Source organism: Myxine glutinosa, chromosome 1 (genome assembly GCF_964187855.1).
Source record: "Myxine glutinosa chromosome 1, kmMyxGlut1.1, whole genome shotgun sequence".
Classification (NCBI taxonomy): Eukaryota; Metazoa; Chordata; class Myxini; order Myxiniformes; family Myxinidae; genus Myxine; species Myxine glutinosa.
In genome coordinates this window covers 343,129,638-343,152,113 of record NC_136261.1, presented here as the reverse complement: position 1 = coordinate 343,152,113, position 22,476 = coordinate 343,129,638, and the positions used below count along the sequence as shown (strand labels likewise).

The 22,476-nt window shown below is 39.0% G+C and overlaps 1 protein-coding gene across 2 annotated transcripts in view; it reads right to left on the bottom strand.

Annotated features, from left to right (window-relative positions):
• LOC137412890 (calcineurin-binding protein cabin-1) overlaps positions 1-22,476 on the bottom strand; it is a 180,766-nt gene that overhangs the window by 117,426 nt on the left and 40,864 nt on the right. For both annotated transcript variants that reach the window (XM_068098225.2, XM_068098230.2), the window contains 2 exons: positions 2,926-3,071; positions 1,048-1,265 (listed from right to left, as the gene is read on the bottom strand). In XM_068098225.2, the coding sequence (XP_067954326.2) occupies positions 1,048-1,265; positions 2,926-3,071 (364 nt within the window). The remainder of the gene's footprint in view (positions 1-1,047; positions 1,266-2,925; positions 3,072-22,476) is intronic.

Genomic DNA, 22,476 nt, shown 5'->3' with positions numbered 1-22,476 from the left:
CCCAGAACTTCCATCACCAGCTGATTGGGGCTGGATGAAAACAGGGACTTCTTTGACACCAATTTGGACCACAATACCACTGATACAGGAGGCATGTTCAGAGCGTACAAGCTGCCATTGTAAGTCGGCCTGTAAAGGCAACTGTAAATGCTCCAGGGCAAATCTGCCCTGCACATCACTGTGTGACTGCGATGGACAGTGCTTGTAGTACTACGCGTCTGTGCGAGAGCCTCCACCTTTCAAGTGCCCACAATATTTTAAGCTAAAACTGCAACTGTGTGTAACTTTGATTAATTAATACCATTCCATTGTTATCAGAGACCAATAAAACAATATGTATCACTTGGAATTGAAATTTTACCGAAAATACTATGAGAGATTCAAGGAAAATGGAAACACCATGGCGGCCATCTTGAATTTAAAGATGATGGATGCCAATCTTTATGCAATTGATCCCATTGGATTCAGAGACCATGAAAACATGGGGTAAGACACTGGAACTGTGGTGTTATCGCTCATAGTATAGAAGTTATTGAGGGAAATAGGTCACAGAGGGCGGTCATGTTGAAATTCAATATGGCGGCCACCAGGGGTTCTGAATTTTTGGGCGCCCCTCAGGAAAACAATTGTATAGGTCCATACTACAACTGTGCCAAATTTGGTGCTTTCCTGAAAAAATGAACGACATGCCCTATTTTTCGGTCTTAACTGCCTAAGTACATGAGCCTCGATCTTGTATACAAAAAAAAAAATCCTTCTGAAAGAGAGAATTTCCCTGGCAAAAATGTTAATTGATATAAAACCTGCAGGTGCCCTGAATCAGTGGCACAACCACACCTACCAATGGTTTTCATTAGCCAAAAAAAATAAAAATGATAATTTGAAGTACTTGTTAACTATAAAGCTGGATGAGATTTGACTAATAATTCTGCAAATGTCAAAATATAGTCTATTTCTCACTCTGCATAACCAAGTTACCACATTGGGAATTTGCATATTTTCACATTACCAAGTTATAAATAATATCACAGAAACGAAAAGGCTAACCTTGAGATGTTTGTGAGAAGCATCAGGAAGAAGAGGAGAAGGGAGATTGGGGAGGTTAGAGCGCCACGCTGTATAAACAGCCAAGAAGACGTCTGTTAAGCCTTTCGGCCACAAGGTAGTAGCCTGTACAGCAAGAGCCTTCAGGTAGGCTTGCATGAGACTAAGTACACCCAAGTTGGTCTGACGGCAGCCAAGAAAGTTCACAACTTGCTCACGCTCTGAGAAATATGGGGGTGTTAGCCATATACGATCCGGTCATAGCAAGCAAATTTGCAAGAAATACAAATATAAATTAAACTTCCACGTCAGTTAGAAGCAGAGTTCAGATCGGCATTGGATCAACGATTGGCCGATCAGCTGTTTTTCTCAATTGCAGCCTTAACAGATAATATAAGATTAAATGAAGGCAATGGGAAAGATGCAATGACCACAACCACCTTCAAATATCCCAACCCAACTGTTCTACTTGTTCCACACCACTTTTGGGCAATCATTGGAGGAACCATTGTCAATCTGGGAACCATGCAATGCCAAAAGCCTGCGATGATATGTTGCAGAGTAATTCTTGCAGAAAGATTCACATATTTAAAGTGAAAAATAGACAAGCTTTGTTTTAATGAGAAACTACCAAATCACTTTACATCCATTAATTGAAGATCAAAAAAAACCCTTGTTTAAAAGAAATCAAAGCCATTTGGCTGCCAAGATTGGCATCGAATTTGAGGATTTTAATTTTCTAACTAGAAGACAGGGCAGCATGTAGAATCATATTAACATAATCATAAGACTTTAAATAAACAAACAAAAAAATAACTATTTTCGGGGTCAACCCCCACCCTCACACCCCATGTACCTCCTCGGACACCATTTTTTCCAATGCCTTGAACAACCTTTAGTACATCACAGATGATGAAGGTTGTGGTGACGTTTCATCAAAATTATGCGTGTAGGTTATGAGAAAAAAGCAAATACCTATTTTGGGGCAAGTCCCCCCCGCCCTCCCCCATAGACCACCTTAGACCACCTTAGACCCCGATTTTTTAATGCCAGGAACAAACACAGGTGATTAAGGTTGTGGTGACGTTTCATCAAAATTATGCGTGTAGGTTATGAGAAAAAAGCAAATACCTATTTTGGGGGCAAGTCCCCCCCACCCTCCCCCATAGACTACCTTAGACCACCTTAGACCCCGATTTTTTAATGCCAGGAACAAACTTTGGTACAACACAGGTGATTAAGGTTGTGGTCAAGTTTCATCAGCATTGCATATGTAGTTTCTGAGAAGAAAGCAAATATCTATTTCGGGGGGTCAAACTTGGATCCACTTTGACCCCCCCCCCCCCCCCCCCCCCCGCAAACCCCCAAAGAGGCAGATTTATTTAATGCCGTGCACAGACTTTGGTACATCAAGGGTGATGAAGGTTGTGGTAAAGTTTCATCGAAACTGTGTGTGTAGTTTAAGAGGAAAAAGCAAATTCGTGTATAAGGTGATGCTGAGTGGACAAGGTGAGAAGCTGCTCATGCGAGATAATAGATCGCAGAGTCTCCTTGTGTGCCAATTGTGACCTATGACGTCATAATTATCATTAAAAATTCTGCAGGAGGAGGTGCACCTATGGTGTAAATTTCCTGCCAATTGGACCAACGGTTGCAGAGAAAATCATATATATTCTGTGTGGACAGACAGACAAACGGACTGAAATGCAATACCCTCTCCTTTGGCGAGTGTAATGATGCAGACATTTACTTTCTCTGGACAAGAAGAAGAATTAGGTATGTTCTGACTACATCCATGGTATTTATGAAATCTCACCTTGATCACACCACAAAAAAAAAAATCTAATAAGTCTTGAAACTTCTACACGATGAAATGTTCACCTTGATTACAGAAGCCTGTAAGGTTTGAAGTTTCAGCTGCAGAGTTTTGGCAGGACATTTCTGGAACTGCACTGTTATGTGTATCCATCTGAGAAAAACTGGATGCTCCTTCTTCGTCGTCTTCATCATTTCCCGCACACTTCAAACTACAAAATTGGAAAAACGTGTCAAAAAACAAACACACCATAGGCCCGGGCACAAATACGTATTGTATGCACACATTTCAAATCGAATCAATCCACACGTTAAAAAGGAAAACTAAAATGTCAGAGCTTAACAACAAGGATAGCCTCCAATAAAAGGATCAAATGTGAAAAATTAATGACAATTTAAGAGTTTAAACCATGGCACATCTTAATAAGGTTGAAAAATTAAAAACGCTTCACTGCATGACATTCAGGAGAAGGTTAAGGTGTGCATGGGGTGAAAAAATTATGCGAGAAAGCAATGTTGACAGACGTGCCAGAGATTTAGAAAATCAAAAGTAAAGGAAGGAAAAGTAAAAGGTTTAAACATAACGTCCATAAAATGCAAAATTGTCAGAATCATCAAAATTGCGTGCTGTTCACCCATTGGGTGGCACACAATTTATTTTATAATACCATTCCAAATTAATCATTTGGCTGTTTGTCTTGACATGTGCATTGTACATGTGTGGCAGGCAACACATGCTCTTTAAAATTCATGTATCAATGGTTGTGATGGGACATGGATCGGAGTCACCACAAGAGAGAAAGGGAAATTTTGATGTACAGGTCGTCCCTGTGCATATGCACCACTAACGATATAGCTGCCTGATTCTTAGTGTGAATGCAGTATAATTTATAAATAATGTTGGAAATGGCCTATGTGACTGAACGAAATTGGAAGAAATAGGTAGCGGGTGACCCGAGTAAGCACCGCCCTCCCCAACTTTCACTCACTCACCGCAGGCAGGTTGGTGGTCTTTCCGTCTTCTACCGACTCCTCTCTGGCCTTGCCCCCCCCAGCCCTCTCTGGGCTCTGTCCCCCAAATATTCTTACAGGTCGCACAAGATCTGCCTGCAACCCTCTTATGGTTAAACTGCCAAAATCAAGACTTTCTGCTCACCTTCACTCCTTCATTCCTCTTTTCTCCCGCCTCTGGAACAAACTCCCTCACTCTCTTCAATCCCACTGCACCCTCCAGGTCTTTAAAACAGCTGTTCACCACCATCTCTTATCTTCCCCCATCCAAAACCTTGATCTTTTCTACCCCCGCTAATTTCGGTCCCCTTGTGTTTTATACCTCCCCCCCCCGCCCTCCCCCTCCCATGCCTCCTGCCCCCAAGCCCTCTCCCTCCCACACTTCTCCCTGCTCTCAAATGTTGTGGTTGTGTGCTTCCCCTTCTCTCCCCATCTTGTCTTCCACTCCCTCTTTTTGTGTGTTTTGTTTGTCTGGTTCATTTGTTTGTGAAATAAATGTTAGCTCTTTCACGAGCCTCGATTCAGTATAAATAAATAAATTTAAAATTTTTTAAAAAACAACCCTCAGTTTGGTTTTATACGCGAGGGAGGGTGCATTTAGAAATGGTCCTGTTGGTAGAAGCTCATGTCTTTTTCGTGGAACAAGTATTTGATAGTGCAAACGAGTATAGTGAAAATGTGCAACGGAAATTTTCCGAGGCGTTTCCAAACACTCCAGCACCACATCTCAACAGTGCGGCAATTAATTGATGAATTCCGTAAAACTGGATCAGCGGCAGACGTAGCACGATCCGGCGGGCCAGGCATGGCACCAGAAGATAAAGTATGGGATATTAAGGAACGTATTGTTGTGGGATTAACTTTGCATTATATCGCGGTAGTTATTACCCTCGCCAGAGGAGAGGGTATTACATTTGAGTCTGTTTGTTACTTGCCGGAAAAGATTCCGGCAAGTATGTTGATCGGTTGGTTTGTCCGTTTGTCTGTTTGCAGCACTACGTCTACATCGTTGCACATAGAATCGCCCAACTTCACACACATATTTGTCTTGCCCTGGAATAGACTGTGCCCAATTTTTAACTCTCTCGGCCCAAGGCCTCCATTATGATGTCATAATTTGATAATTCGACAACTACAAAACTTCATCCAATGAAGATGAAATTTCTTGTGCATAATCTAGGAATAAATTAGTTTAGAAAACAAATGACGTCATCGGTCACATAGTTCGGCTGCCATCTTGGAAAAACCGAAAAAATTTACACCTCTATATCTCCGAAAGTGCTGAACAGAAAAAATTGAGACATGGCTCATTGTAAAGAACTCTCCAAGGGGAATAAAATATGTTAATGATGATGTCATAGGTGACTCCATAATGACATCATAATTCGACAAGCACAAAACTTCATCCGATCAAGATGAAATGTCTTCAGCATAATCTAGGAATAAATTAGTTTCGAAAACAAATAATGATGACGTCATTGGACATGTGGTTTGGCCGCCATCTTGGAAAAACCAAAAAATTTGATCCAAAATGGCCGATAAAAAAAAAGTAAATCCCGGCAAGTCCTCGGTTTGACCTCTGACCGATTTTTCATCTGTCTGTTTGTCTGTCTGTTTGTCTGTTTGTCCGTGCGCAGCACTACGTCTACACCGTTGCACGTAGAATCGCCAAACTTTACACACATATTTCTCTTGCCCTGGAATAGAATGTGCCCAATTTTTAACTTTCTTGGCCCAAGGCCTCCATTATGACGTCATAATTTGATAATTTGACAAGTACAAAACTTCATCCAATCAAGATGCAATTCCTTGAGCGACATGATGGCATAAACTGGTGGAGAAAAAAAAAATAATATGACATCTTCGGTCATGTGGTTCGGCCGCCATCTTGGAAAAACCGAAAAACATTGCACCTCCATATCTCCGAAAGTGCTGAATAGAAAAAATTGAGACATGGCTCATTGTAAAGAACTCTTCATGGAGAATAAAATATGTTAATGATGATGTCATTGGTGCCTCCATTATGACGTCATAATTCAACAAGTACAAAACTTCATCCGATCAAGATGCAATTTCTTGAGCGCCATGTCGGCATAAACTGGTGGAGAAAAAAGAAATAATGACGACATCATCGGTCACGTGAGTAGGAGAAGAATGTTGGTTCTGGCTCACCTCATCTTTAACATGTAAGTGAATGGGGAAAGCGCATTGAAACATACTAAATCACCCTTTTTCCCACCTTCAACGAAGCCCATTTACCAACTATTAAAACACATTGAAGTCAATGGTCTGCATTTAGCTTATTAACGCTCCTCATTTTTCATTATACTCGTACAGAGACCCAACGAATATTTATGTTTCATTTTTAGGTAATAGCTTAATTCTCTTAAAAGAACAATCACCATCTAAAATATTGATAAATATAATATTAGAATTTAACTCTCGGTTTAGGTAGCGCCGGTAAGCTGATATGAAATGATATACTTCTCTTAATGACCTCACCCAACCTACTCCTAAGCCCCACCCACTTTTTGGTTGGCTCCACCCACTTTTTGTTAAACTCCACCCACTTATTGATAACCCCCACCCACCTTTTGCTAAGCTCCACCCACTTTTTGCTAAGCCCCCACCCACTTTGTTAAGTCCTGCCCACTTTATAAACTCTCCACCATTGCATCATTTCCAGTGAAGACATTAGATCATTTTCAGTTTCAACATTACATCATATTCAGGGAATTTCCATTACATCATTTCCAGTTAAGACATGTCCAGGCTTGCCCAGGGAATTTCCACAGGAAATGACACGCACAACCCATTCTTATATAAAGGGTTCCAGCGCATGCTCTTTTAAAATAGACTTCCTGCTTCTCTTGAGAATGGACTACTGCCCACAGCTTGAGTGGGATGATTGCGGTCTACCTTGGGGTCAGACTACCTGTGTGGAGTTCAACCTTCAGATTGATGAACTGGGCTCGAACCTCTTATCAATGGAGGAAATTGGATCTGAGATATGAAATGAAAATACTGCTTTCAACACAACTTGGTATGAAGTTATTGATTTGTTTGAAGACATTTTGAACAACCAAGACCCACAGAACGAGTTCTACCCTGATGACCCAGCCAAAGAGTTGTACCTTGGAGACTCACTAAATTTGGGAAAAACATTTGAGTTCTGCCTAGATGGTTTCAATACTTACCTTGGAGACTCACTAAATTTGGGAAAAACATATGATGAGGTCTGCCTAGATGGTTCTAAATGTGGAGCCTACCTTGGAGACTCACTAAATTTGGGGAAAAAATATTATGAGGTCTGCCTCGATGGTTTCAATACCTACCTTGGAGACTCACTAAATTTGGCAAAAACATATTATGAGGTCTGCCTAGATGGTTTCAATACCCACACTACCGGTCAAAAGTTTGAGAACACCTCAATTTTTCCAGTTTTTATTGAAATTTACACAGTTTAATGTCCAGTGAATAACGTGAAATGGTACAAAGGTAAGCAGTAAACTGCTCGAGGTTAAAAAAAAGTTTAGGTTAGCAAAAACGGGAAAATAATGTAAATTGCACAGTTATATTGTAAAAAAAATGGCCTTCTTCAAGGAGCAAGTAATGGGTTAACAACTTACAGCTGTTCTGCAGCAATGTAAGTAAATTAAGCCTTAAATGTTGATGCAAATAATTCCTACAGGTGTCCCAACCTCTGCTGATATATTGATTACAAACACCCTGTCTGTATAAAAGCAGTATTGGAACAGACTGTTATTACACCTTCTGAAGCATTATTTGGACAATATTGCACTGCAGGAAGTAGTATATTGGAAACTGGAGGAAACTCTGACAGGAAGAGGTCTGGCAGAACAAACCCATAAGAGAATCAGAAGACAAGTTTCTGAGAGTCAACAGCTTGCATGATAGGCGGCTCACAGCACAACAGCTTCAAGCACAGCTTAACACTGGTCAAAGTAAGCAAGTCTCAGTTTCAACTGTGAAGAGAAGACTTTGAGGTGCAGGTTTGACAGGTCGAGTGGCAGGCAGTAAGAAAGCCATTGCTAAAATGGCAAAATAAGAAAAAGAGGCTTGCCTGGGCCATGAAGGACCACCAGTGGACTAATGAAGACTGGAAGAAGGTCTTACGCATAGGTGAATCAAAATTTGAAATCTTTGGTTCATCACGCAGGGTTTTTGTACGCCGTCGAGTAGGCGAAAGGATGGTTCCTCAGTGTGTGACACCAACTGTCAAACATGGAGGAGGAAGCATGATGGTCTGGGGCTCTTTCGCTGGATCCAGAGTCGGCGACTTGCACAGAGTGATTGGCACCCTGAACCAAAAGGGCTACCACAGCATTTTGCAGCGCCATGCCATACCCTCTGGTATATGCCTAGTTGGTCAGGGGTTCATCCTTCAGCAAGATAATGACCCTAAACACACCTCCAGGCTATGTCCAAACTACCTTCGAGGAAAAGAACAAGACGGTAGGCTTCAAATCATGGAATGGCCAGCACAGTCTCCAGACTTAAACCCCATCGAGCTGGTTTGGGATGAACTGGACAGAAGGGTGAGAGCAAAGCAACCTACAAGTGCAACACATTTGTGGGAACTTCTGCAACAGTGTGGGAAGAACTTCCCGAACAATATTTGATTTCCATTGTAGAAAGAATGCCACGAGTGTGTTCGGCGGTTATATCTGCAAAAGGTGGCTACTTTGCAGAGTCAAAAATTTAAATTAAATTTTGTTAAACAAAATAATTCTATGATTTATTTTTTATCTCCAATTGTTTATTTGTTCTATGCTTAATTTCAGAGTACATTAAGACATTAAACTGCATAAATTTCAATAAAAACTGGAAAAATTGAGGTGTTCTAAAACTTTTGACCGGTAGTGTACCTTGGAGACTCACTAAATTTGGGGAAAACATATTATGAGTTATGCCTCGATGGTTCTAAATGTGGAGCCTACCTTGGAGACACTAAATTTAATAAAACCAGGAAAAGAGTTTTGCCTTGGAGACTTTGAAAATTGGTTTCATTTTGGAGACTCGACCTGTGGGGTTCATCTTAGAGACTCTTTGGATTCTAAAGCAATGAACAATGTTCTTTGTTTAATGATGCCTGATTTAAGCAATATCAAGAGAGTTTGAGGAAGAAAATGCTGGAAAATTCTTCACCACTATTTCTACTTCTTCAAACTTGAAAGCCTTGAAAGACAGAATTGGAAGAAGAGGAAAAAAATATTGAAATATACACAAAGAATTAAGTTAAGCACCCCCCCGTTTTTTTACAACCTCGCACATTACAAGTTTGTTGTCGTCAAAACAGTGTAATATACCCATGATATTGCTATATTTTCTGGAGAAGTGATATTATGGTCACATAAAAACATAACAATCATGCCGTTTTCAATATTTTATTCTGAATAATTTAAGGTGAAATTTTTTGGGAATTTTAGGCATATTTTCACCTCAATTTACATATGGAGCTATAGGTCCATCACGGACAGTGTGGATGACGTTTATGTTTTCTAACGTACAGTCATTGTTCTGAGAAGACCTCTAGCGATCTTTGCGTCAATAACGTGTGTAGGACCCACGTGATCGGATGGAGCAAGGTGCTGTGACAACCATCCCCTGGCCTGCGTACAGTCCTGACCTGAACCCCCTCGAGCACGTTTGGGACATGTTGGGACGACAAATTGCGAAGATGGTCCCTCCAATAGCCAATCTGGATGAATTGGAACGTGCATTACATCGGGAATGGAACAACCTGCCACAGCAACGCATACGACGGCTTACAGGGTCTATGAGACGTAGGGTTGAGTCAGTGATCCGATCACGTGGGTCCTACACACGTTATTGACGCAAAGATCGCTAGAGGTCTTCTCAGAACAATGACTGTACGTTAGAAAACATAAACGTCATCCACACTGTCCGTGATGGACCTATAGCTCCATACTTAAATTGAGGTGAAAATATGCCTAAAATTCCCAAAAAATTTCACCTTAAATTATTCAGAATAAAATATTGAAAACGGCATGATTGTTATGTTTTTATGTGACCATAATATCACTTCTCCAGAAAATATAGCAACATCATGGGTATATTACACTGTTTTGACGACAACAAACTTGTAATGTGCAAGGTTGTAAAAAAACGGGGGGGTGCTTAACTTAATTCTTTGTGTATACGTATAAAAAAAGATTTTGTTGGGATTGGGATTTTGAATATGCGGGTTAGGGTTGGGGTTGGGATTGGGGTTGGGGTTGGGATTGGGGTTGGGTTAGGGTTGGGGTTGGGGTTGGGATTGGGATTTTGAATGTGAGGGTTAGGGTTGGGTTAGGGTTGGGGTTGGGATTGGGGTTGGAGTTGGGTTAGGGATTTTGAATGTGAGGGTTAGGGTTGGGGTTGAGTTGGGATTTTGAATGTGAGGGTTAGGGTTGGGATTTTGAATGTGAGGGTTAGGGTTGGGATTTTGAATGTGAGGGTTAGGGTTGGGATTTTGAATGTGAGGGTTAGGGTTGGGATTTTGAATGTGAGGGTTAGGGTTGGGGTTGGGTTAGGGTTGGGATTTTGAATGTGAGGGTTAGGGTTGGGTTAGGGTTGGGGTTGGGTTAGGGTTAGGTTAGGGTTGGGATTTTGCATGTGAGGGTTAGGGTTGGGATTTTGAATGTGAGAGTTAGGGTTGGGATTTTGAATGTGAGGGTTAGGGTTGGGATTTTGAATGTGAGGGTTAGGGTTGGGTTAGGGTTGGGGTTGGGGTTGGGTTGGGGTTGGGGTTGGGATTGGTTGTGGTTGGGTTAGGGTTGGGATTTTGAATGTGAGGGTTAGGGTTGGGTTAGGGTTGTGGTTGGGTTTGGATTTTGAATGCGAGGGTTAGGGTTGGGTTAGGGTTGTGGTTGGGTTTGGATTTTGAATGTGAGGGTTAGGGTTGGGTTAGGGTTGTGGTTGGGTTTGGATTTTGAATGCGAGGGTTAGGGTTGGGATTTTGAATGTGAGGGTTAGGGTTGGGGTTGAGTTGGGATTTTGAATGTGAGGGTTAGGGTTGGGATTTTGAATGTGAGGGTTAGGGTTGGGATTTTGAATGTGAGGGTTAGGGTTGGGATTTTGAATGTGAGGGTTAGGGTTGGGATTTTGAATGTGAGGGTTAGGGTTGGGGTTGGGTTAGGGTTGGGATTTTGAATGTGAGGGTTAGGGTTGGGTTAGGGTTGGGGTTGGGTTAGGGTTAGGTTAGGGTTGGGATTTTGCATGTGAGGGTTAGGGTTGGGATTTTGAATGTGAGAGTTAGGGTTGGGATTTTGAATGTGAGGGTTAGGGTTGGGATTTTGAATGTGAGGGTTAGGGTTGGGTTAGGGTTGGGGTTGGGGTTGGGTTGGGGTTGGGGTTGGGATTGGTTGTGGTTGGGTTAGGGTTGGGATTTTGAATGTGAGGGTTAGGGTTGGGTTAGGGTTGTGGTTGGGTTTGGATTTTGAATGCGAGGGTTAGGGTTGGGATTTTGAATGTGAGGGTTAGGGTTGGGGTTGAGTTGGGATTTTGAATGTGAGGGTTAGGGTTGGGATTTTGAATGTGAGGGTTAGGGTTGGGATTTTGAATGTGAGGGTTAGGGTTGGGATTTTGAATGTGAGGGTTAGGGTTGGGATTTTGAATGTGAGGGTTAGGGTTGGGATTTTGAATGTGAGGGTTAGGGTTGGGGTTGGGTTAGAGTTGGGATTTTGAATGTGAGGGTTAGGGTTGGGTTAGGGTTGGGGTTGGGTTAGGGTTAGGGTTAGGTTAGGGTTGGGATTTTGCATGTGAGGGTTAGGGTTGGGATTTTGAATGTGAGAGTTAGGGTTGGGATTTTGAATGTGAGGGTTAGGGTTGGGATTTTGAATGTGAGGGTTAGGGTTGGGTTAGGGTTGGGGTTGGGGTTGGGTTGGGGTTGGGGTTGGGATTGGTTGTGGTTGGGTTAGGGTTGGGATTTTGAATGTGAGGGTTAGGGTTGGGTTAGGGTTGTGGTTGGGTTTGGATTTTGAATGCGAGGGTTAGGGTTGGGATTTTGAATGTGAGGGTTAGGGTTGGGTTAGGGTTGGGGTTGGGATAAGCCACGGTCCCATAGAGCCTGCGTTGGTATACGCTGGGCTACGATGGCTCAAACCTACGATGGCCCACGATCACTCTGAACAAGTCGGCATGAACTGATGATGATGAAGAAGTGATGGCTGATGGCTGGGGTTTATATACCCCCAAAGTAGCTACCCCCAAAGTCGCGACGAGGACGCACGAGGACGCAGGATGATCCTGCGTCCTCGCAGGATTATCCTGCGTCCTCGCAGGATTGTCTTACGTTGTCGTATGATATCGTACGTGTCATACGACGGTCGTACGATGGTCTACGATTGCAGGATCGTGGACCATCGCAGACCATCTTTTGAACATTTCAAAAGATGATTTTCCAACCTACGATGGCCACAAAATCATACGTCGACGCAGGATGGGCTCCACAATGCTCCACGATGCTCCACGATCCTACCATCGTAGGCCATCGTATACCAACGCAGGCTCTATGGGACCATGGCTTTAGGGTTGGGATGGGATGTGGTTGGGTTAGGGTTGGGATTTTGAATGTGAGGGTTAGGGTTGGGGTTGGGTTTGGGTTGGGATTTTGAATGTGAGGGTTAGGGTTGGGTTAAGTTGGGATTTTGAATGTGAGGGTTAGGGTTGGGGTTGGGTTAGGGTTGGGATTTTGAATGTGAGGGATAGGGTTGGGTTAGGGTTGGGGTTGGGTTAGGGTTGGGATTTTGAATGTGAGGGTTAGGGATGGGGTGGGTTAGGGATGGGATTGGGTTAGGGATGGGGTTGGGTTAGGGATGGGGTTGGGTTAGGGATGGGGTTGGGTTAGGGATGGGGTTGGGTTAGGGATGGGGTTGGGTTAGGGATGGGGTTGGGTTAGGGATGGGGTTAGGGATGGGGTTGGGTTAGGGTTCGTATATTATTATGATCACTCACACACACAACAACAAACAAAATTGTGTGCAGAAGTTAAGCCCCAACTGAAAAGTTGAGGGATTCTGTGTTTGGGGTTCACAGATCTCAAGAACATATCTCCATTGCACACACACACAAAAGTTAAGCCTCAACTAAAAAGTTGAGGGATTCTGTGTTTGGGGTTCACAGATCTCGAGAACGTATCCCCATTACATTTTATTATTTATTTATTATTTTTAATACCTCAGCAGATGCTCTATTATACACCCCAGTCCTCGAGTGTCCATAGTGTGGAGGATTGTGAAGCGCCAGCCCATTGCTTTCAAGTCTGCTTACTTGTGTCTTTTGTAAGTCCTGTGAATAAAATGATCCCAAGATTTCTTCTCCATTTAAATCATATAATTTGTAAGTCCAAGGGACTGTATCCATTACATCAACGATTTTAAATAATTCATTCGTCCATCTCTTTGTATAACCTTTCTCAAAATGGCTTTTCCATCTGTATATTCTTACATCACCAACTTTGAACTTGGGTTTTCTTAAATTAATCTCCTTTTCATATTCTCATTTTGTAAATGTTTCCGATGGTTTTGATTTTGATGATGAATGAACTGTATTATTGTAATTATCTCCAATGTCCTGAATTATAGGTACCCATTGTTGAGAACCGAGTTGTGTGAATTTTTTATATAGCCTCTCTTTCAAAGTGCGATTAAAAAGCTCAATAACAACTGCCTTTCCTTCATTAAAGGTGCTGTATAATTTAATACCCTCCCCCTTAAGAAGTTTTATAAATATTTTGTTATAGAACTCTGTTCCGTCATCAGTCCATAACTTCTTTGGTTTTCTTTTACTTTTACTAAATATTCCACTGAAAGCTAACAAAAGAGTATTACCCCTTTTGTTTTTCAAAGGAACAACCCAAGCATATCTACTCCTCAAATCAATAACGGTTAAAGCATACCTGTATCCCTTATCATTATTAAGTTCAATAAAATCAGCGGACCAGATGTGGTCGGTGCCTTTAGAATAAACCTTCCTTCTTTTAAACTTCGTGATTACTGGTCAATGTAATTCATTAGCCAAAAGCTCCTCAGTCTTATTGACATCATTAGAGCTCAATAGTTTTTTGAGGGCTTTGGTTTCAAGTTTTTCAAGCAAGACCAAGTTTCAATTTAGCACTTATCAATTTTTTCACGATAAACCTATCAACTTTCTCTCTCAGCGTTGGATTTTGTATCAAAGACAAATTATACAACATTTCACTGTCGGCTTTATGTTTTTCAGTCAACGTAGTGGTATTCCCATAAGCAATATCATGCTTCATACAAACTTCATCAACCCTATTTAGAGGTTTAGACCAAGGTTTAGGATTGTCAGCCTCATCTAATCTTTTATCCAAGTTTGTTCCTGGACCACAGAAAGAATACTCTGGAAGGTGTAATTCCCCTGGAATTCCAGTTGTTGTAAATTTACTCCCCGACAAAAACTTTTGTATATTTCCCCAAATTTATGCTTAGAAATGAATTGACACTTTTTAGAGCCACACACTAAACATATCTCCTTTTCATAAACTATTATTTTTACCTTTAACATACGATATATTTTTCGTATTAGTTTTCTTTTTACATTTAACACAATAACTCATTTATTTATCTGAAAAATGCCGACAGAGTACGAAAACCTTTTTGGTTTTCAACATATACATTTCTATCTTGATTTTTTAAACAAAGAATCCTGAGGAATGCCTTCACTCTCTCTTCCATGTATTTACAAATAAAACTAACAAAAGTCAATAACACCAACATCATCAACCACATAATCTTTTACTTCTTCTTCTTTATCCCCACTTTCGCGTTTAAATCTCCTCCCCTGAAAGTGATGGAACAATTATTCTTGAAAATAATATTTCCATTAGACTTTTCATTTCTTTCTTTTCCTCCTCAGTGCATTGAGTTTGTTTATTTGCTGTAATACCTTCAATCTCTTATTAATCTCACTGATTTCCATCTTTTTATATTTTTCCTCCCTCTCCTCCTTCTCTCTTTCCTCCCTCTCCCCCTTCTCTCTTTCCTCCCTCTCCTCCTTCTCTCTTTCCTCCCTCTCCTCCTTCTCTCTTTCCTCCCTCTCCTCCTTCTCTCTTTCCTCCCTCTCCTCCTTCTCTCTTTCCTCCCTCTCCTCCTTCTCTCTTTCCTCCCTCTCCTCCTTCTCTCTTTCCTCTCTCTCCTCCTTCTCTCTTTTTTCCCTCTCCTTTTTATCACTCTCTTCCTTCTCTCTTTCCTCCTTCTCTCTTTTCTCCCTCTCTTCTTCAACTCCTTCCTCATCCCTTGCTACCCTTGAGTTTGAGCCCCAAAGAATATTATACATATATTCATCTGGATTTTGAGATATTCTTCTATCTGCAATTATTTTTCTCATAATAGGATGTCAATAAGATTTGTTGATGATTTCTAAGAGTTTTATATTTCATAACTTTGATAAGTTCATTTTTATTTAATATTTTAATCAAGTCTCCATTTGTGGGTTTATCAATATCAGTATAAGGCCAGTTCTTAATGACAAAATTCCCATGAATATGTTCCAATTCATAAGGTATGTAAAACCGAGCAACCTTTTCTTGTAGGTATCCCTGAATACAAAAATTATAATTCTCTTGTAGTCTTTTCCCTGCCATTTATGTATCAGAAATATATGTGAGATTAATATTATGACAGGTAATACCACCCCCATTTTCCCACTACCAAATCGGTTTGTATTCCTTGGCTTTCTATCTTTATCTCATTACCTTCCTTCTTTGTCATATAAACTATTGTTTTGCTGTCATATAATTTTCTATTCTTGAAATCATGTATTTGTTGTTTACTAATTGTACTTCCACATAACTCCTTATCCTCACCAAGCGGATAATATTCTTCTTTACGAGACTGATTAAAATCATGTAGGTTTTATAAGTTTATTGAAAAGGACCAATTATACTCTAAATCAGGCATATCATACCCCTCTTATGTATTCGCATATTAACTATATGTCCTTCTTTATAAAATTCAATTGTAAGCAGATAGCTAAATTTAATGAGGAAAGGTGTATGGTCTGTATAACCAGGTGTTGTGGTTGTAAATTTTACTTGTTTAACAAAACATGCTGTTTTATTTAAAGATATATGTTGCGATAAATCATTCGATCTAATCAAGTCATTAGCATCGTTGGGGCTCGGATAATTGATTAATTTATAAGTATTTTTCATATTAATATTTTTTCTTATATTATATTTTTGTCGTTCAGCCTGTGCCTTTGTATAATAATTTGATAAATCAATATCCTGAGGGTTTCTCCAAAGATAGAACCATCTTTTCCAACCTAAGTCATTTATATTAGATTTAAAATGACATCATAAAATTTTTATTATTGTTGAGTTGAAATAATACATATAAACATAATTGACCACAAAATTTAGAATTAATTTCTTGAACTTGAAATGTTTGATAAACTCCATTCTGTAAAAATTGTATTACTTCAACAGGTGGTGGCATACCATAACTATCAAAATAATATTTATCCTGACTATTATGAATACAAACCCAATGAGAACCATTCTGTGTGTCTCAATTCATAATAATATTCTTTGTATTATTGGACAACTTTGGTAATTCATCTCTCATACAAATAACCACATTATCAATTTTTAGTTTTTTACAATACTCAGCAAGTTCTACATTTGACGTTGTATTCTTTCCAAATTGTTTAAACCATTTATCCATTTATTTATGAGAAAGATATAATCCATTACCCCCTTTTAATTAGTTTAACACCTGCCTGTGCGATAGAAGAAAGCATATCTCCAAATAACAATCTCGCTTTATCAGGTAGGCTTTCAAGCTTTTCAGCAAAATCTACAATTACACCACTTCCACTAATTTTTTTCTCAAACTCCTTGTTATGTCTTTCCAATTCTTTTTGAGCTTTTTGTTGTGCCTTCCTTTCATTAGCGGTTTTTACCGCAACTGAAATACCTCCCGTCAAGGCTCCTGCCGCACTTAAACCAGCAAATAAAGGAATTAGAAATGGAAGAAATCTTCCACTCGTTTCCCTTGTTGAATATTTCTTTAACATAGGTGTTGTCAATTTTAATTTTAAGTGATCCAGCATCATTTAGTGTTTTCACCTGCTCTCTTGTGAGTAAAACAACAATTCTTACTTTACTGCTCCTTTTCTTTGAATTGTATTAACATTAATAATACAAGGCTTTTGATTTTGAATACAAGATGATAGTTTAACAAGATTGATTTTATTAACATACATTAACATATGGTTCTTTAACACTCATTTATTTATTAGAAAAATCTATGTGATATTAATCAAAACACCATTAGCTGTATTAATCTGCAATTATGTTTCTTCCTAAAGCAAACAATATGTACCAACTTCTTCACTCTCCCCCCTTTCAATGTATAGAGAAGTATCCACTCTATTAGACTTTATAGTTTCCTTTTGAGAACTCAGGTCAATTGCGTAGATTGTAAAGTTTTTGAAATGCAACCATATCCAAAATGGGATCTTTATTACCGTTGCTTTCACACACCTTTTGGTAAGACTTGTAGGCTTCCGCATAATCATTTTTTTCCCAATCAATTTCCAATCTATCTCGTGGGTAAAATGTACCATCAAGAGAAACCCGAGGTTGTTTCACCTTAGCATTATCACTCAGCGCATTATTCTTATCAGTACCTTCATCTCCATCTGGTTTCTTAAAAATGAGCCATAGGTATCGCGGCTTTCCTTGAAGAACACCCAAATTCCAAGTGAAGGTAGTGTGCTCCAGTTTAACGTGTTGACATCTTCTTTTAAGGTATGATACATTTAGCGGTTTCTTTGAGTTAAGCCTTCTATTCAACATCTCTTCCGTTTTAAGCTTAGGAGTATATTCACTAATATACCAACACAAATCATGAATAACAAATTTATTATCACCGAAAGCATTAGGAGCCCCAAAAAGCAATCTATTTACATTATCATTCCTTTGTAGTTGAAAACTAATTTTAAGACCATACAAAACTTTGTCACAATCACAAAATCCAAATATAGCTTTAAGAGGTACTGCTACTGTAAAACTATTCTCTGCTTTTGTTTCATCATTATACATTGCCTTCCTTTGACTATAACCAGGGTCTGCGTTTGTACCCGTTGACATATCAGGAATAAAACCTTCAACAGCTCCCTTACCCATTCTATCACTAAACGAATATAGTGTAAATTTCATCATTTCAGATGGAGCAGTCATAATCAACCGCTTCAACCTCTTGTGTTCCAATATACAGGCGGACACTATCAAACATTCTCCAGAATAAATCATTTACGAGTGTAGCATTAGTGTTATTCGCAGTCTTCGTGAATTTAAATTTACACAACAAGAAACTATCAGCTAGATTCAAGTAAGTTTGTCAATTATTTATTTCAAAACTTTTTGTTCCGTTTGAATTCCAGTCTGTTCCTGTTATAGCATTTACCTTAAAATAGTCTTCCTTTTTAGTGGAGTTTCAAATGATAATCGTATCATGCAAATCATAGATACTATCAATCGCTTCCATACTTGTATTTATATAGCATTAAAATAGTTGAAACCCTGACCCAAGTATTTGAATTATTTTTTGTCGTTCTTGTGAAGATAGTTGAGTTTTGCCTTTTTAAAATTTCTTTGATTGCTTGTAATTTATGAGACTCCTTTTGAGCATCTTTTATACTCTTTATAGCTCCTGCGACATTTCCCACAGCAGAAGCGGATGAACCAATTAGGTCTTTATGTTTAAGAATGGTTGTCCCAATACCCATTAGAGTATCAATTATCCCATCTCCTTTACTTCTAAATTGATGTCCTACACCCCATTGTTTGTCTCTTAGGTTTATAGTATCCTCCACCAAGAAACATACCTTCAGCCTTATAGTATGGTGAAAGGAACATGCCCTCTCCAATCCCATCTTTCGTAATTATTTTATACTTTCCCAACTCGTGTTTCCTCACAATAACCATTATTTATTTAATGGAAAACATCACGTAGGTGAATTCTGATGGATATAATTTCTTCATTAAAGGAAATCATATGATTATCTTGATCAGTTACCCTAAAATTTACTCTGTATATGGTTTTTCCTGCATGGGTAAATAGACGAGATTTTTTGGGTTCCATATTGATTTATAACCAATCGGGGTTGAGTATGCGCTGAATGAAAATATTGTATTTGTTCTTATTCCATCATTATAAGCACCATCAATCGAATCACAAAGAATTGATACCGAATTTATACCGGAGGATATTTGAATAACATTATCACTGCAAAACGTCCCGTTAGTTTCAATCTTTTTTGAAGAGAAACCCAATAGCTCTCTGAATGAATTTTCAATTGTGAAATCAACTTTGTAATTATTTTTAAGTTTAATAGTTGATTTTGAAGTATGTTTTTGAATATCTATTGCAATATTTTTCAGTTGATCACCTTGTTCTTTCATAAGACGGGCAATTTCCGAAGATATTTGAGAAATCTCGTATGCTCCGGGTGAAACTGTTATAGTTTTGTATCCGCTTCCTGAATCATAACTAAACTTATTTTTCTCTGTGATATTAAAACGGGTATTGTAAGTTTCCATTGACAACAAAGAAGCCTCATATTATTTTGTGAGGTCAAGTTGTAGTGGGTAGGGGAATGAAGCTGTGTAATCACTTGTCGTGAAATTAAAACAAAGAATTGTGCTTCTCATCTTATTTAATATGTAATAAAATATCTTTGTATTGACATTTATTAATTATTTTCATCTTCATCAACTGATCTAAAATGGCTGAGGCTTCATAAAAACAATTGTTGTTCCCAGCCTTCTTCCTACTTAACAGCAATAATAGCCTATTAACTAATTGTGGTGGGTCATTTGGGAGAAAGCTAACACCCGAACCAAAGGCTAAACCAAGCTTGTTTAAAGCATCAATAATATGTTTTTCCTTCTCATTCTTCTTACTTTTACCAGCAACAGAAACTCCACAATCAAGCGACTTTAGTAAATCAATATATACCCTGTCATCTTCATTTTACATATTCAATGGTGTATCATAATATGATGATTGTGGTCGGTGTAGACAGTCTTTTGTTAGAAGAAACATTAATCTGAGGGTTAATTTAACATTTGGTTGAGCAGAGCTTAAGAACATCAATTTATCATTAAATATCAATACCTTTTCTTTAACAAGATAGAACTGTGCTGGTTCTTCTGTTGGAATGAGACCCGCTCTGGTTTTTGAATCCGTCGAATATTCATTGTTTTGAAGAGCTTCCACAATATAATTGGGAGGTCGATTTACCTCCTCAAGTTGCCGAAATAATCCTTCATCATCATATTCTAATTCTCCTATATCTACAAGTTTTTGCTCCGTCATTTGACTAAAATCTTTGAGCATTTGAAGTTTTTTTTGGAGTATATTCTATCGTGGGAGTAGTAGAAGAAATCATTTTTTGTTTGGAAGTTTTTAAAAGAGGTTTAAAAAATTTCTCGTTTTCTTTCAAACGCTTCTTCACCCGTTACTTTCTGTCTGCGTTTCTTCTTTATGCCTTCCTGTTGCTTTACAACTTTTGAAACTAACTCCTGATGTTCCTTAAATCTTCTTGCTCTTTCTTGTGCATTCATTTTCTGTATTTATTTTTTGAAAAATATCATTTAGTATCTCATCTTGTTTCACAACAATATATTTATATTTTCCAATCGTGTGTTTCATGTGAGCCTCAAATTCTTTTTTACGACATAACGTAGAACAATCGTCTCTCCAAAAAATTTTTACATCTATTGAATTTAACTTAAACAAAATAAAACTATTAACATTGTTTCTTTTTGAGTGGCGAGGGAGTTGAAAGTATGATTGACTGAGATGAATACAATTACAGGAAGAATGTCTCCCTCTTGTATAGTAGCTATCCATAACCGTTTGGTTTCTCTCATTAACACAATCATCAAAGATAACGAGGTTCTTTTTTGATTTATCTAAATCTTGGGGTGAAGGTATATCATCCGTATTATCACTGAGAATACAAGTTATGGGTTTTGGTTTTGATTTCTGTGTATCACAAAATAGTTGTATTATATCCTCAATGTTATAATCATTTAGTTTGTTTTGAAGTTTAAATAAACGAATTATATCTTCTTTTTGAAGACCCGCATTAAAACCTTGTGATAGTAGTTGATACTCGGGTTGAAAATTTGACTTTGTGAAAATTATTAATGTATTATAATCTTTGAGATGGTTAAACCTGCTGTTGAAACACTTCTAAAAGATACGTTGACCGAGATGAATACTTTGAAGTTTTATATGGGGGTAAAAATGGGTATGGTGAAAGATGACGATGAAGAAACCCCCTACATGAGAACAGACCCTCACTTTATGGGCTTTTGACTCTGTATTTAATCCTCTTCTTGCACAGGCTGGACAATTCTCTCATTTATCATCTATCTATAATTCCACTAATCTCTGTGTGTATGTTTGTTTGTACGTTTGTTTGTTTGTTTGTATGTCTGTGACCGCTGTTTCTCGACAACTACCGGTCCGATATACTTGAAACATGCCAGGTATATTGCTGGGGACCCGAGGATGTGCCTTTTCAAGGTTTCATATTAATCGGACAATTACTTACCGAGCTATGTCCAAAAAACGATTCAACCAATCAGAGAGCAGCGAGCTATCGCGTGTGCCGAACGTGGCGGACACACTCTGCCTCGGATGGCACATTTGAGAGCGTATTCATTTATTTCACGTTTGCAAACTATGTTGCCGTTAAACTATGTTTTAAAACTAATAAAAACTAATTTGCGATTCATCGTAACTGCGATATACGACCTTCCGGACAGTGAGGACTGCACTTCCGGCATCCAATCACAGAACGCGTTATTGCGTAGGCGTGGCCGATGTGAGAGCGAGCTGATGCTGAGCCCAGCGCGTGCGCCATTACGGTACGTAATTCGATTTCTTCCGGAGAAAATAATAATTTCTCGATTTCTTATGCGCATTATTTCTCCCAATTCAGTCAGAGCGAAGGGCGGAAGCGAAGAGCGTTGTTTTTTTTGTTTACGGGCGTACGGGCGGGGTAGAGCGTACGGGTAGCGTTTTTTTTTTTTTTTGGCACATTTGAGAGCGTATTCATTTATTTCACGTTGGCAAACTATGTTGCCGCTATGTTGGCGTTAAACTATGTTTTAAAACTAATTAAAACTAATTTGCGATTCTTTCGCTTTCCTGCGCATTTGTGCACGCTATGGCGATTTCTTTACCAAACTCCGCTAGCCGTTAGCTTTGGACCAAACCATTTCATGTAAATAGAGGGGGGGGATTGTCACCGTACTCGCAAGCCGTTAGCTTTGGACCAAACCATTGCATGTAAATAGAGGGGGGGGGGATATACTTTTAGATATATATATAGTACGGGCATGCCCTAGTATGGAGAAACAGGAAATTCAAGAGGCTCAAGATCTGGTATATCGTTTGGATTTATCAAATTTATATAGTAAAAGATTACTTAAACTAAAAATCATCTTCACTATAATCGGTGCTTTCATAATCTTCATCATCTATAAAACTACTTTCATAGCTATCATTAGAACACAAACTCTCACTGTCATAA